The 15,000-nt window shown below is 47.5% G+C and overlaps 2 protein-coding genes across 10 annotated transcripts in view; one reads left to right on the forward strand and one right to left on the reverse strand.

Moving 5' to 3' along the window:
• Positions 1-12,906, reverse strand: part of ppfia1 (PTPRF interacting protein alpha 1) — a 100,093-nt gene extending 87,187 nt beyond the window's left edge. For all 6 annotated transcript variants that reach the window (XM_079873338.1, XM_079873336.1, XM_079873337.1 and 3 more), the window contains exons 1-2: positions 12,116-12,906; positions 6,253-6,513 (exon numbers count right to left, since the gene is read on the reverse strand). In XM_079873338.1, coding sequence (XP_079729464.1) covers positions 6,253-6,513 — 261 coding nt within the window. In that variant the 5' untranslated portion in view covers positions 12,116-12,906. The remainder of the gene's footprint in view (positions 1-6,252; positions 6,514-12,115) is intronic.
• Positions 12,907-13,884: 978 nt separating this feature from the next.
• st7 (suppression of tumorigenicity 7) overlaps positions 13,885-15,000 on the forward strand; it is a 50,249-nt gene continuing 49,133 nt past the window's right edge. For 2 of the 4 annotated variants that reach the window (XM_079873369.1, XM_079873371.1), the window contains exon 1: positions 13,885-14,016. The gene's annotated coding sequence lies outside the window, so the exon portion shown is untranslated. The remainder of the gene's footprint in view (positions 14,017-15,000) is intronic. The other 2 variants (XM_079873368.1, XM_079873370.1) reach the window with 1 other exon arrangement.

Raw genomic sequence — 15,000 nt, forward strand, 5'->3', positions numbered from 1 at the left:
CGTGTTACCTTTGGCAGTGCGTGTGAAGCGTGTTACTTGTGGCAGTGCGTGTGACGCGTGTTTCCTGTGGCAGTGCGTGTGACGCATGTTACCTGTGGCAGTGCGTGTGACGCGTGTAACCTGTGGCAGTGCGTGTGACGCGTGTTACCTGTGGCAGTGCGTGTGACGCGTGTAACCTGTGGCAGTGTGTGTGACGTGTGTTACCTGTGGCAGTGTGTGTGACGCGTGTTACCTGTGGCAGTGTGTGTGACGCGTGTTACCTGTGGCAGTGCGTGTGACGCGTGTTACCTGTGGCAGTGCGTGTGACGCGTGTTACCTTTGGCAGTGCGTGTGACGTGTGTTACCTGTGGCAGTGTGTGTGACGCGTGTTATCTGTGGCAGTGCGTGTGACGCGTGTTACCTGTGGCAGTGTGTGTGACGCGTGTAACCTGTGGCAGTGTGTGTGACGTGTGTTACCTGTGGCAGTGTGTGTGACGTGTGTTACCTGTGGCAGTGCGTGTGAAGCGTGTTACTTGTGGCAGTGCGTGTGTGACGTGTGTTACCTGTGGCAGTGCGTGTGTGACGCGTGTTTCCTGTGGCAGTGCGTGTGACGCGTGTTACCTGTGGCAGTGCGTGTGACGCGTGTAACCTGTGGCAGTGCGTGTGACGTGTGTTACCTGTGGCAGTGCGTGTGAAGCGTGTTACTTGTGGCAGTGCGTGTGACGCGTGTTTCCTGTGGCAGTGTGTGTGACGCGTGTTACCTGTGGCAGTGTGTGTGACGTGTGTAACCTGTGGCAGTGTGTGTGTGACGTTTGTAACCTGTGGCAGTGTGTGTGATGTGTGTAACCTGTGGCAGTGCGTGTGTGACGTGTGTTACCTGTGGCAGTGCGTGTGTGACGTGTGTAACCTGTGGCAGTGCGTGTGTGACGTTTGTAACCTGTAGCAGTGCGTGTGTGACGTGTGTTACCTGTGGCAGTGCGTGTGACGTGTGTTACCTTTGGCAGTGCGTGTGACGTGTGTTACCTGTGGCAGTGTGTGTGACGTGTGTTACCTGTGGCAGTGCGTGTGAAGCGTGTTACTTGTGGCAGTGCGTGTGACGCGTGTTTCCTGTGGCAGTGTGTGTGACGCGTGTTACCTGTGGCAGTGCGTGTGACGCGTGTAACCTGTGGCAGTGTGTGTGACGTGTGTAACCTGTGGCAGTGTGTGTGACGTGTGTTACCTGTGGCAGTGTGTGTGACGCGTGTTACCTGTGGCAGTGTGTGTGACGCGTGTTACCTGTGGCAGTGCGTGTGACGCGTGTTACCTGTGGCAGTGCGTGTGACGCGTGTTACCTTTGGCAGTGCGTGTGACGTGTGTTACCTGTGGCAGTGTGTGTGACGCGTGTTACCTGTGGCAGTGTGTGTGACGTGTGTAACCTGTGGCAGTGTGTGTGACGTGTGTTACCTGTGGCAGTGTGTGTGACGTGTGTTACCTGTGGCAGTGCGTGTGAAGCGTGTTACTTGTGGCAGTGCGTGTGACGCGTGTTTCCTGTGGCAGTGTGTGTGACGCGTGTTACCTGTGGCAGTGCGTGTGACGCGTGTAACCTGTGGCAGTGCGTGTGACGCGTGTTACCTGTGGCAGTGCGTGTGACGCGTGTAACCTGTGGCAGTGTGTGTGACGTGTGTAACCTGTGGCAGTGTGTGTGACGTGTGTTACCTGTGGCAGTGCGTGTGAAGCGTGTTACTTGTGGCAGTGCGTGTGATGTGTGTTACCTGTGGCAGTGCGTGTGACGTGTGTTACCTGTGGCAGTGTGTGTGACGCGTGTTACCTTTGGCAGTGCGTGTGACGCGTGTTACCTTTGGCAGTGCGTGTGACGCGTGTTACCTTTGGCAGTGCGTGTGAAGCGTGTTACTTGTGGCAGTGCGTGTGACGCGTGTTTCCTGTGGCAGTGCGTGTGACGCGTGTTACCTGTGGCAGTGCGTGTGACGCGTGTAACCTGTGGCAGTGCGTGTGACGCGTGTTACCTGTGGCAGTGCGTGTGACGCGTGTAACCTGTGGCAGTGTGTGTGACGTGTGTTACCTGTGGCAGTGTGTGTGACGCGTGTTACCTGTGGCAGTGTGTGTGACGCGTGTTACCTGTGGCAGTGCGTGTGACGCGTGTTACCTGTGGCAGTGCGTGTGACGCGTGTTACCTTTGGCAGTGCGTGTGACGTGTGTTACCTGTGGCAGTGTGTGTGACGCGTGTTATCTGTGGCAGTGCGTGTGACGCGTGTTACCTGTGGCAGTGTGTGTGACGCGTGTAACCTGTGGCAGTGTGTGTGACGTGTGTTACCTGTGGCAGTGTGTGTGACGTGTGTTACCTGTGGCAGTGCGTGTGAAGCGTGTTACTTGTGGCAGTGCGTGTGACGCGTGTTTCCTGTGGCAGTGTGTGTGACGCGTGTAACCTGTGGCAGTGTGTGTGACGTGTGTAACCTGTGGCAGTGTGTGTGACGTGTGTTACCTGTGGCAGTGTGTGTGACGCGTGTTACCTGTGGCAGTGTGTGTGACGCGTGTTACCTGTGGCAGTGTGTGTGGCGCGTGTTACCTGTGGCAGTGCGTGTGACGCGTGTTACCTTTGGCAGTGCGTGTGACGTGTGTTACCTGTGGCAGTGTGTGTGACGCGTGTTACCTGTGGCAGTGTGTGTGACGTGTGTAACCTGTGGCAGTGTGTGTGACGTGTGTTACCTGTGGCAGTGTGTGTGAAGCGTGTTACTTGTGGCAGTGCGTGTGACGCGTGTTTCCTGTGGCAGTGTGTGTGACGCGTGTTACCTGTGGCAGTGCGTGTGACGCGTGTAACCTGTGGCAGTGCGTGTGACGCGTGTTACCTGTGGCAGTGCGTGTGACGCGTGTAACCTGTGGCAGTGTGTGTGACGTGTGTAACCTGTGGCAGTGTGTGTGACGTGTGTTACCTGTGGCAGTGCGTGTGAAGCGTGTTACTTGTGGCAGTGCGTGTGATGTGTGTTACCTGTGGCAGTGCGTGTGACGTGTGTTACCTGTGGCAGTGTGTGTGACGCGTGTTACCTTTGGCAGTGCGTGTGACGCGTGTTACCTTTGGCAGTGCGTGTGACGCGTGTTACCTTTGGCAGTGCGTGTGAAGCGTGTTACTTGTGGCAGTGCGTGTGACGCGTGTTTCCTGTGGCAGTGCGTGTGACGCGTGTTACCTGTGGCAGTGCGTGTGACGCGTGTAACCTGTGGCAGTGCGTGTGACGCGTGTTACCTGTGGCAGTGCGTGTGACGCGTGTAACCTGTGGCAGTGTGTGTGACGTGTGTTACCTGTGGCAGTGTGTGTGACGCGTGTTACCTGTGGCAGTGTGTGTGACGCGTGTTACCTGTGGCAGTGCGTGTGACGCGTGTTACCTGTGGCAGTGCGTGTGACGCGTGTTACCTTTGGCAGTGCGTGTGACGTGTGTTACCTGTGGCAGTGTGTGTGACGCGTGTTATCTGTGGCAGTGCGTGTGACGCGTGTTACCTGTGGCAGTGTGTGTGACGCGTGTAACCTGTGGCAGTGTGTGTGACGTGTGTTACCTGTGGCAGTGTGTGTGACGTGTGTTACCTGTGGCAGTGCGTGTGAAGCGTGTTACTTGTGGCAGTGCGTGTGTGACGTGTGTTACCTGTGGCAGTGCGTGTGTGACGCGTGTTTCCTGTGGCAGTGCGTGTGACGCGTGTTACCTGTGGCAGTGCGTGTGACGCGTGTAACCTGTGGCAGTGCGTGTGACGTGTGTAACCTGTGGCAGTGTGTGTGACGTGTGTTACCTGTGGCAGTGCGTGTGAAGCGTGTTACTTGTGGCAGTGCGTGTGATGTGTGTTACCTGTGGCAGTGCGTGTGACGTGTGTTACCTGTGGCAGTGTGTGTGACGCGTGTTACCTGTGGCAGTGTGTGTGACGTGTGTAACCTGTGGCAGTGTGTGTGACGTGTGTTACCTGTGGCAGTGCGTGTGAAGCGTGTTACTTGTGGCAGTGCGTGTGATGTGTGTTACCTGTGGCAGTGCGTGTGACGTGTGTTACCTGTGGCAGTGTGTGTGACGCGTGTTACCTTTGGCAGTGCGTGTGACGCGTGTTACCTTTGGCAGTGCGTGTGACGTGTGTTACCTTTGGCAGTGCGTGTGACGTGTGTTACCAGTGGCAGTGCGTGTGACGCGTGTTACCTTTGGCAGTGCGTGTGACGCGTGTTACCTTTGGCAGTGCGTGTGACGTGTGTTACCAGTGGCAGTGCGTGTGACGCGTGTTACCTGTGGCAGTGCGTGTGACGCGTGTTACCTGTGGCAGTGCGTGTGGCGCGTGTTACCTGTGGCAGTGTGTGTTACCTGTGGCAGTGCGTGTGAAGCGTGTTACCTGTGGCAGTGCGTGTGAAGCGTGTTACCTGTGGCAGTGTGTGTGACGCGTGTTACCTTTGGCAGTGCGTGTGACGCGTGTTACCTTTGGCAGTGCGTGTGACGTGTGTTACCAGTGGCAGTGCGTGTGACGCGTGTTACCTGTGGCAGTGCGTGTGACGCGTGTTACCTGTGGCAGTGCGTGTGGCGCGTGTTACCTGTGGCAGTGTGTGTTACCTGTGGCAGTGCGTGTGAAGCGTGTTACTTGTGGCAGTGTGTGTGACGCGTGTTACCTTTGGCAGTGCGTGTGACGCGTGTTACCAGTAGCAGTGTGTGTGACGTGTGTTACCTGTGGCAGTGTGTGTGACGTGTGTTACCTGTGGCAGTGCGTGTGACGCGTGTTACCTGTGGCAGTGCGTGTGACGCGTGTTACCTGTGGCAGTGCATGTGGCGCGTGTTACCTGTGGCAGTGTGTGTGACGTGTATTACCTTTGGCAGTGCGTGTGACGTGTGTTACCTGTGGCAGTGCGTGTGACGCGTGTTACCTGTGGCAGTGCGTGTGACGTGTGTTACCTGTGGCAGTGCGTGTGACGCGTGTTACCTGTGGCAGTGTGTGTTACCTGTGGCAGTGTGTGTTACCTGTGGCAGTGCGTGTGACGTGTGTTACCTGTGGCAGTGTGTGTGGCGCGTGTTACCTGTGGCAGTGTGTGTTACCTGTGGCAGTGCGTGTGACGCGTGTTACCTGTGGCAGTGTGTGTTACCTGTGGCAGTGCGTGTGACGTGTGTTACCTGTGGCAGTGTCTGTGGCGTGTGTTACCTGTGGCAGTGCGTGTGACGCGTGTTACCTGTGGCAGTGTGTGTTACCTGTGGCAGTGCGTGTGACGTGTGTTACCTGTGGCAGTGTGTGTGGCGCGTGTTACCTGTGGCAGTGTGTGTTACCTGTGGCAGTGCGTGTGACGCGTGTTACCTGTGGCAGTGTGTGTGACGCGTGTTACCTGTGGCAGTGTGTGTTACCTGTGGCAGTGCGTGTGACGTGTGTTACCTGTGGCAGTGTCTGTGGCGTGTGTTACCTGTGGCAGTGCGTGTGACGCGTGTTACCTGTGGCAGTGTGTGTTACCTGTGGCAGTGCGTGTGACGCGTGTTACCTGTGGCAGTGTGTGTTACCTGTGGCAGTGCGTGTGACGTGTGTTACCTGTGGCAGTGTCTGTGGCGTGTGTTACCTGTGGCAGTGCGTGTGACGCGTGTTACCTGTGGCAGTGTGTGTGGCGCGTGTTACCTGTGGCAGTGTGTGTTACCTGTGGCAGTGCGTGTGACGCGTGTTACCTGTGGCAGTGTGTGTGACGCGTGTTACCTGTGGCAGTGTGTGTTACCTGTGGCAGTGCGTGTGACGTGTGTTACCTGTGGCAGTGTCTGTGGCGTGTGTTACCTGTGGCAGTGCGTGTGACGTGTGTTACCTGTGGCAGTGTGTGTGGCGCGTGTTACCTGTGGCAGTGTGTGTTACCTGTGGCAGTGCGTGTGACGCGTGTTACCTGTGGCAGTGTGTGTGTGACGCGTGTTACCTGTGGCAGTGTGTGTTACCTGTGGCAGTGCGTGTGACGTGTGTTACCTGTGGCAGTGTCTGTGGCGTGTGTTACCTGTGGCAGTGCGTGTGACGCGTGTTACCTGTGGCAGTGTGTGTGTTACCTGTGGCAGTGCGTGTGACGTGTGTTACCTGTGGCAGTGTGTGTGGCGCGTGTTACCTGTGGCAGTGTGTGTTACCTGTGGCAGTGCGTGTGACGCGTGTTACCTGTGGCAGTGTGTGTGACGCGTGTTACCTGTGGCAGTGTGTGTTACCTGTGGCAGTGCGTGTGGCGCGTGTTACCTGTGGCAGTGTGTGTAACGTGTGTTACCTTTGGCAGTGCGTGTGACGTGTGTTACCTGTGGCAGTGTGTGTGACGTGTGTTACCTGTGGCAGTGCGCTGTTGAGCTGTCTCTGCAAGGAGTCTCTGTCATGGCTGATCTCGTGGAGTTTGCTCTGCGTCACACACAGGTTCTCCTGTGTCTCTCGGAGTGTGTCCAGCAGTCGGTCTCTCTCCTCCAGCATAGACACCATCAGAGACTCAAAGTGACCCTCGGAGTCCGTCTGTCCGGGAGACCCGGAACCCAAAGCACCTCCGTTCCCACCGACCTCCGCCTCGCTGATGGTGGGCATCACCTCGCACATCATCTACACACACACCAGATCATTAACAGTAACTGACAGAAGATCGGATCAGTAACGGACAGAAGATCGGATCAGTAACAGACAGAAGATCAGATCAGTAACAGACAGAAGATCAGATCAGTAACAGACAAAAGATCAGATCAGTAACAGACAGAAGATCGGCTCAGTAACAGACAGAAGTTTAGATCAGTAACAGACAGAAGATCAGATCAGTAACGGACAGAAGATCAGATCAGTAACAGACAGAAGATCAGATCAGTAACGGACAGAAGATCAGATCAGTAACAGACAGAAGATCAGATCAGTAACAGACAGAAGATCAGATCAGTAACAGACAAAAGATCAGATCAGTAACAGACAGAAGATCGGCTCAGTAACAGACAGAAGTTTAGATCAGTAACAGACAGAAGATCAGATCAGTAACGGACAGAAGATCAGATCAGTAACAGACAGAAGATCAGATCAGTAACAGACAGAAGATCAGATCAGTAACAGACAGAAGATCAGATCAGTAACGGACAGAAGATCAGATCAGTAACAGACAGAAGATCAGATCAGTAACGGACAGAAGATCGGCTCAGTAACAGACAGAAGTTTAGATCAGTAACAGACAGAAGATCAGATCAGTAACAGACAGAAGATCGGATCAGTAACGGACAGAAGATCGGCTCAGTAACGGACAGAAGATCGGATCAGTAACAGACAGAAGATCAGATCAGTAACGGACAGAAGATCAGATCAGTAACAGACAGAAGATCAGATCAGTAACGGACAGAAGATCGGCTCAGTAACAGACAGAAGTTTAGATCAGTAACAGACAGAAGATCAGATCAGTAACAGACAGAAGATCGGATCAGTAACGGACAGAAGATCGGATCAGTAACAGACAGAAGATCGGATCAGTAACGGACAGAAGATCGGATCATCAGATCAGTAACGGACAGAAGATCAGATCAGTAACAGACAGAAGATCAGATCAGTAACAGACAGAAGATCGGATCAGTAACGGACAGAAGATCGGATCAGTAACAGACAGAAGATCGGCTCAGTAACGGACAGAAGATCGGCTCAGTAACGGACAGAAGATCGGATCAGTAACGGACAGAAGATCGGATCATCAGATCAGTAACGGACAGAAGATCAGATCAGTAACAGACAGAAGATCGGATCAGTAACAGACAGAAGTTTAGATCAGTAACGGACAGAAGACCGGCTCAGTAACAGACAGAAGTTTAGATCAGTAACAGACAGAAGATCAGATCAGTAACGGACAGAAGATCAGATCAGTAACAGACAGAAGATCAGATCAGTAACAGACAGAAGATCAGATCAGTAACGGACAGAAGATCAGATCAGTAACAGACAGAAGATCGGATCATCAGATCAGTAACGGACAGAAGATCAGATCAGTAACAGACAGAAGATCGGATCAGTAACAGACAGAAGTTTAGATCAGTAACGGACAGAAGACCGGCTCAGTAACAGACAGAAGATCAGATCAGTAACAGACAGAAGATCAGATCAGTAACGGACAGAAGATCAGATCAGTAACGGACAGAAGATCGGATCATCAGATCAGTAACGGACAGAAGATCAGATCAGTAACAGACAGAAGATCGGATCAGTAACAGACAGAAGTTTAGATCAGTAACGGACAGAAGACCGGCTCAGTAACAGACAGAAGTTTAGATCAGTAACAGACAGAAGATCAGATCAGTAACAGACAGAAGATTGGATCAGTAACAGACAGAAGATCGGATCAGTAACAGACAGAAGATCAGATCAGTAACGGACAGAAGATCGGATCAGTAACGGACAGAAGATCGGATCAGTAACAGACAGAAGATTGGATCAGTAACAGACAGAAGATCGGATCAGTAACAGACAGAAGATCGGATCAGTAACGGACAGAAGATCGGATCAGTAACAGACAGAAGATCGGATCAGTAACAGACAGAAGATCGGCTCAGTAACAGACAGAAGTTTAGATCAGTAACAGACAGAAGATCAGATCAGTAACAGACAGAAGATCGGATCAGTAACAGACAGAAGATCGGATCAGTAACAGACAGAAGATCGGATCAGTAACAGACAGAAGATCAGATCAGTAACAGACAGAAGATCAGATCAGTAACAGACAGAAGATCAGATCAGTAACAGACAGAAGATCAGATCAGTAACAGACAGAAGATCAGATCAGTAACGGACAGAAGATCGGCTCAGTAACGGACAGAAGATCAGATCAGTAACAGACAGAAGATCAGATCAGTAACAGACAGAAGATCGGATCAGTAACGGACAGAAGATCGGATCAGTAACGGACAGAAGATCGGATCAGTAGATCGGATCAGTAACGGACAGAAGATCGGCTCAGAAGATCAGATCAGTAACAGACAGAAGATCAGATCAGTAACAGACAGAAGATCGGCTCAGTAACGGACAGAAGATCGGCTCAGTAACAGACAGAAGTTTAGATCAGTAACAGACAGAAGATCAGATCAGTAACAGACAGAAGATCGGATCAGTAACGGACAGAAGATCGGATCAGTAACGGACAGAAGATCGGATCAGTAGATCGGATCAGTAACGGACAGAAGATCGGCTCAGTAACGGACAGAAGATCGGCTCAGTAACGGACAGAAGATCGGCTCAGTAACAGACAGAAGTTTAGATCAGTAACAGACAGAAGATCGGATCAGTAACGGACAGAAGATCGGATCAGTAGATCGGATCAGTAACGGACAGAAGATCGGATCAGTAACGGACAGAAGATCGGATCAGTAACGGACAGAAGATCGGATCAGTAACAGACAGAAGTTTAGATCAGTAACAGACAGAAGATCAGATCAGTAACAGACAGAAGATCAGATCAGTAACGGACAGAAGATCGGATCAGTAACGGACAGAAGTTTAGATCAGTAACGGACAGAAGATCAGATCAGTAACGGACAGAAGATCGGATCAGTAACGGACAGAAGATCGTATCAGTAACGGACAGAAGTTTAGATCAGTAACGGACAGAAGATCAGATCAGTAACAGACAGAAGATCAGATCAGTAACGGACAGAAGATCGGCTCAGTAACGGACAGAAGATCGGCTCAGTAACAGACAGAAGTTTAGATCAGTAACAGACAGAAGATCAGATCAGTAACGGACAGAAGATCGGCTCAGTAACAGACAGAAGTTTAGATCAGTAACAGACAGAAGATCAGATCAGTAACGGACAGAAGATCAGATCAGTAACAGACAGAAGATCGGATCAGTAACAGACAGAAGATCGGCTCAGTAATGGACAGAAGATCAGATCAGTAACAGACAGAAGATCAGATCAGTAACAGACAGAAGATCGGATCAGTAACAGACAGAAGATCGGCTCAGTAACGGACAGAAGATCAGATCAGTAACGGACAGAAGATCGGATCAGTAACGGACAGAAGATCGGATCAGTAACGGACAGAAGATCGGATCATCAGATCAGTAACGGACAGAAGATCGGATCAGTAACAGACAGAAGTTTAGATCAGTAACGGACAGAAGACCGGCTCAGTAACAGACAGAAGATCAGATCAGTAACAGACAGAAGATCAGTAACAGACAGAAGATCAGATCAGTAACGGACAGAAGATCAGATCAGTAACAGACAGAAGATCAGATCAGTAACGGACAGAAGATCAGATCAGTAACGGACAGAAGATCAGATCAGTAACGGACAGAAGATCAGATCAGTAACGGACAGAAGATCAGATCAGTAACGGACAGAAGATCGGCTCAGTAACGGACAGAAGATCGGCTCAGTAACAGACAGAAGTTTAGATCAGTAACAGACAGAAGATCAGATCAGTAACAGACAGAAGATCGGATCAGTAGATCGGATCAGTAACGGACAGAAGATCGGATCAGTAACGGACAGAAGATCGGATCAGTAACGGACAGAAGTTTAGATCAGTAACAGACAGAAGATCAGATCAGTAACAGACAGAAGATCAGATCAGTAACGGACAGAAGATCGGATCAGTAACGGACAGAAGTTTAGATCAGTAACGGACAGAAGATCAGATCAGTAACGGACAGAAGATCGGATCAGTAACGGACAGAAGATCGGATCAGTAACGGACAGAAGTTTAGATCAGTAACGGACAGAAGATCAGATCAGTAACGGACAGAAGATCAGATCAGTAACGGACAGAAGATCGGATCAGTAACAGACAGAAGATCGGATCAGTAACGGACAGAAGTTTAGATCAGTAACGGACAGAAGATCAGATCAGTAACAGACAGAAGATCAGATCAGTAACGGACAGAAGATCGGCTCAGTAACAGACAGAAGATCAGATCAGTAACAGACAGAAGATCGGATCAGTAACGGACAGAAGATCGGATCAGTAACGGACAGAAGTTTAGATCAGTAACAGACAGAAGATCAGATCAGTAACGGACAGAAGATCGGCTCAGTAACAGACAGAAGTTTAGATCAGTAACAGACAGAAGATCAGATCAGTAACGGACAGAAGATCAGATCAGTAACAGACAGAAGATCGGATCAGTAACAGACAGAAGATCGGCTCAGTAACAGACAGAAGTTTAGATCAGTAACGGACAGAAGATCAGATCAGTAACGGACAGAAGATCGGATCAGTAACGGACAGAAGATCGGATCAGTAACGGACAGAAGTTTAGATCAGTAACAGACAGAAGATCAGATCAGTAACGGACAGAAGATCGGCTCAGTAACAGACAGAAGTTTAGATCAGTAACAGACAGAAGATCAGATCAGTAACGGACAGAAGATCAGATCAGTAACAGACAGAAGATCGGATCAGTAACAGACAGAAGATCGGCTCAGTAATGGACAGAAGATCAGATCAGTAACAGACAGAAGATCAGATCAGTAACAGACAGAAGATCGGATCAGTAACAGACAGAAGATCGGCTCAGTAACGGACAGAAGATCAGATCAGTAACGGACAGAAGATCAGATCAGTAACAGACAGAAGATCGGCTCAGTAACGGACAGAAGATCAGATCAGTAACGGACAGAAGATCGGATCAGTAACGGACAGAAGATCGGCTCAGTAACAGACAGAAGTTTAGATCAGTAACAGACAGAAGATCAGATCAGTAACGGACAGAAGATCAGATCAGTAACGGACAGAAGATCAGATCAGTAACAGACAGAAGATCGGATCAGTAACAGACAGAAGATCGGCTCAGTAATGGACAGAAGATCAGATCAGTAACAGACAGAAGATCAGATCAGTAACAGACAGAAGATCGGCTCAGTAACGGACAGAAGATCGGCTCAGTAACAGACAGAAGATCAGATCAGTAACAGACAGAAGATCAGATCAGTAACAGACAGAAGATCGGATCAGTAACAGACAGAAGATCGGCTCAGTAACGGACAGAAGATCAGATCAGTAACGGACAGAAGATCGGATCAGTAACGGACAGAAGATCAGATCAGTAACGGACAGAAGATCGGATCAGTAACGGACAGAAGATCGGATCAGTAACGGACAGAAGATCGGATCATCAGATCAGTAACGGACAGAAGATCGGATCAGTAACAGACAGAAGTTCAGATCAGTACAAGTATGTAATTACCTTGATTCTCAGCTGGGTTTGTTTCTCCTCTTCTTTATAATGTCCAGTCAATCACAGCTAATACATTTAAAAGATAAACTACGGTGCAAATTGTTCGTCAAGCCATCAATATTTTCGGCATGAGTGAAATAAGTCACCAATCACTTTTAAAAAGAACGCAGAGTGAGCGAAAAAATAAAGAAAATAAACGAGGCCTTTATTATGAGTGAGAAACATCACTCAATAGTAGAGATCTGAAGTGATGGAGAAAACATCACTGATCAATCAAAGACTTCAGAAAGACCATCAGACTCTCACTACCATTCATATACACTCAAATACACATATACATCATATAAATACAAAAATACTCATATATAAATTAACTCCAACAGCGGCCTGCGCTAGTTAGCATTAGCAGCTAAATTAAGAGTATTCAAAATTATACTCATTTAAACGCAGGAATAAAACAATTTTAGCGTTTAAAATCGACGCGTAAACCCGACGTTTACTGACGTGTTGTAATTTGAAAATATGAATTAATGAATCGCGTTTATTAGTGTCAATTATTCTGACGCGTCACCATCTGATCCATGAGGAAAAACACCGGGATAAAAGTACAAATCGACCACTTTAAAAGCACAAGGCGCTCTTTAAACGACACTAGCCGCAAACAAAGTATTCCGTCGGTTAGTTTTGCTTCGAAAAATAACAATTAATGCAAAAAAAAAGAGTTAAAACAAAATTTAAAGCGAGAGTTTGTCGCTGCTCCAGAATCCTGCGCTCGCGAGAGGTCAGGACGTGCTGACGTCACGACGCCAAATCCCGTGGAAGATACAAAGACATCTACTTAAAAAAAGATGGAAAAAAAGACACGAAAACTCGAAGAATCCAAGTTTCCAGGGATGTTATCAATTCACCATAAATGTACTGGTTTTCATTTATTTTATTTATGTAATTAATGCATAAATATAGATGGTTTTGTGTGATTTCACTCGGAACTGTATTACATCTAGAGGGCGCAGAGATCTCTGGATCCATGAATGTCTAATGTCTATCCAGTTCTTTCATTTATGTTGTTCAGTAATTCGTTTTAGATTTAAATTAATCTTGCCTCTTTCTAAAAAGATATCCATACGTATAAAAAGATCTCACTTCATAAAGGCATGCAAAATAGATAGATAGATAGATAGATAGATAGATAGATAGATAGATAGATTAAACTCAACTATCTTGTCTTATTTTTTTAATAAAAACATTGTCATTCGCAACTAAATATATAAATATTTCTAGCCTACAAAAAAGGGAACAGGGAAATTTGAAATACTTCTTGTGAGCCAGATTTATCAGCCAATGAAAAATATGTAATTAACTTAATTATTATTTTAGCTAAATATTATCTGGACAAAATGATTTGGCAAAGAAGCAAACCCTCCTTTTACAATTTCAAAATTACAGACCTTAAAAAATATTGGAACAGCATTGAAAATTAAAAAAAAAAAGAACAACAAATTAAACAAAACAATCAAATTATTTCATTATTTTAACTTTAATGCATAAGCAGACCCTTAAGTGTTTTTCATTTGTGTTTTGTTATTTTATTTCTATTTTATTTCGGATCTTTTCCTGTCTCTTATTTTGTTCACCTTGTTAAGATCAGATATATGAAGCTGTATATTGATTCAATTTCATATACGTGTTCAAATTGTACTTTGACAAAATGTTAATAAAATTTGTGAAAAAAAAAAAAAAAGGGAACAGGGACTGAACACGATACGTGGGCGGGGTCTGTGCCGAGTGGGCGTGGCCTCAATGTGTGTGCGTGTGTGTGCGCGTGTGTGTGTGTGTCATGTCTGCTGTTCCTCTTTCTTCTGCTGTTTCTGTCGCGCCACGTTGATCGAGCGATCGTCCATCAGACGCGGGTGAGATTAAACATCATTCACTGCCGATACTGGAGTAAAACACCCTCAGTGCAGCTCAGCTCCGGCCGAGGCTAGTGTTGCTTCCGAGCTTTAGCGACTTTACATGTTATTGTGTCTTAGCAATGCTAACGGTGCTTGTAAAGTGTGTAAACATGCATATCTGCGATAAAACCAGCGACATTAAGCGTTTCTCCTGCTGTGTGTTTACATAGAGTTCATTAGTCAGTCAGAGAGAAATATGGAGATCAACTGAGTTCCTGAAACACAACACGACACGTGTCACTCAGACCTTCATCACTACAGTCATGGCTGTTATTACTGAACTGTTATACTTTAAACTGACATGCTAGTCTGACATGGTCATAACGTTCATTCATCTCTTTATATATATATCTTGAGAACTGATGTGTGAAATTGAGCATAAATGAGGTTAGATCTAATATATGATGGACAATTCACCCCAAAATAAACTGATTTTGACTTTCTTTCTTCTGTGGGACATAAAAGAAGACATTTTGAAGAATGTTGGTGACCTTTGACTTCCATTGTATGAACCAAAGCTCAGAATATCTTCTCTTGTGTTCTACAGAAGAGCGGCGTTCACATCTGTGAACTAAAGTGAAATAGATCATGAGTGACTCGTAAATCATTTTTTGCTAATATTAACTATTACATTAGAAATATGAATATATGAGCTTGCGCAATAGCTGGTGTTCTGTTGTGTGCATGTTCTTACTTTCGCACTTATGTGAAAATGTGACGTGATGATAAACCGAGATCATAATGAGGAAAAACAGCCTCGCTAAAACAGATTTCAATAATTTGTTGTTACTAATCCTTAGGAAAAAAGTAATAAATCAGTTTCACTTCTTATTAATATTAATATGATAATAATTTGTATTTGTGTGCCAAATTTGAGTCATGTGGTGTAACTATCTTGAATTGTATTAAAAAAAGATCAATTATATCATATAATCTGTAAGA

The sequence above is a fragment of the Squalius cephalus genome (genome assembly GCF_949319135.1).
Source record: "Squalius cephalus genome assembly, chromosome: 6".
Lineage (NCBI taxonomy): Eukaryota > Metazoa > Chordata > Actinopteri > Cypriniformes > Leuciscidae > Squalius > Squalius cephalus.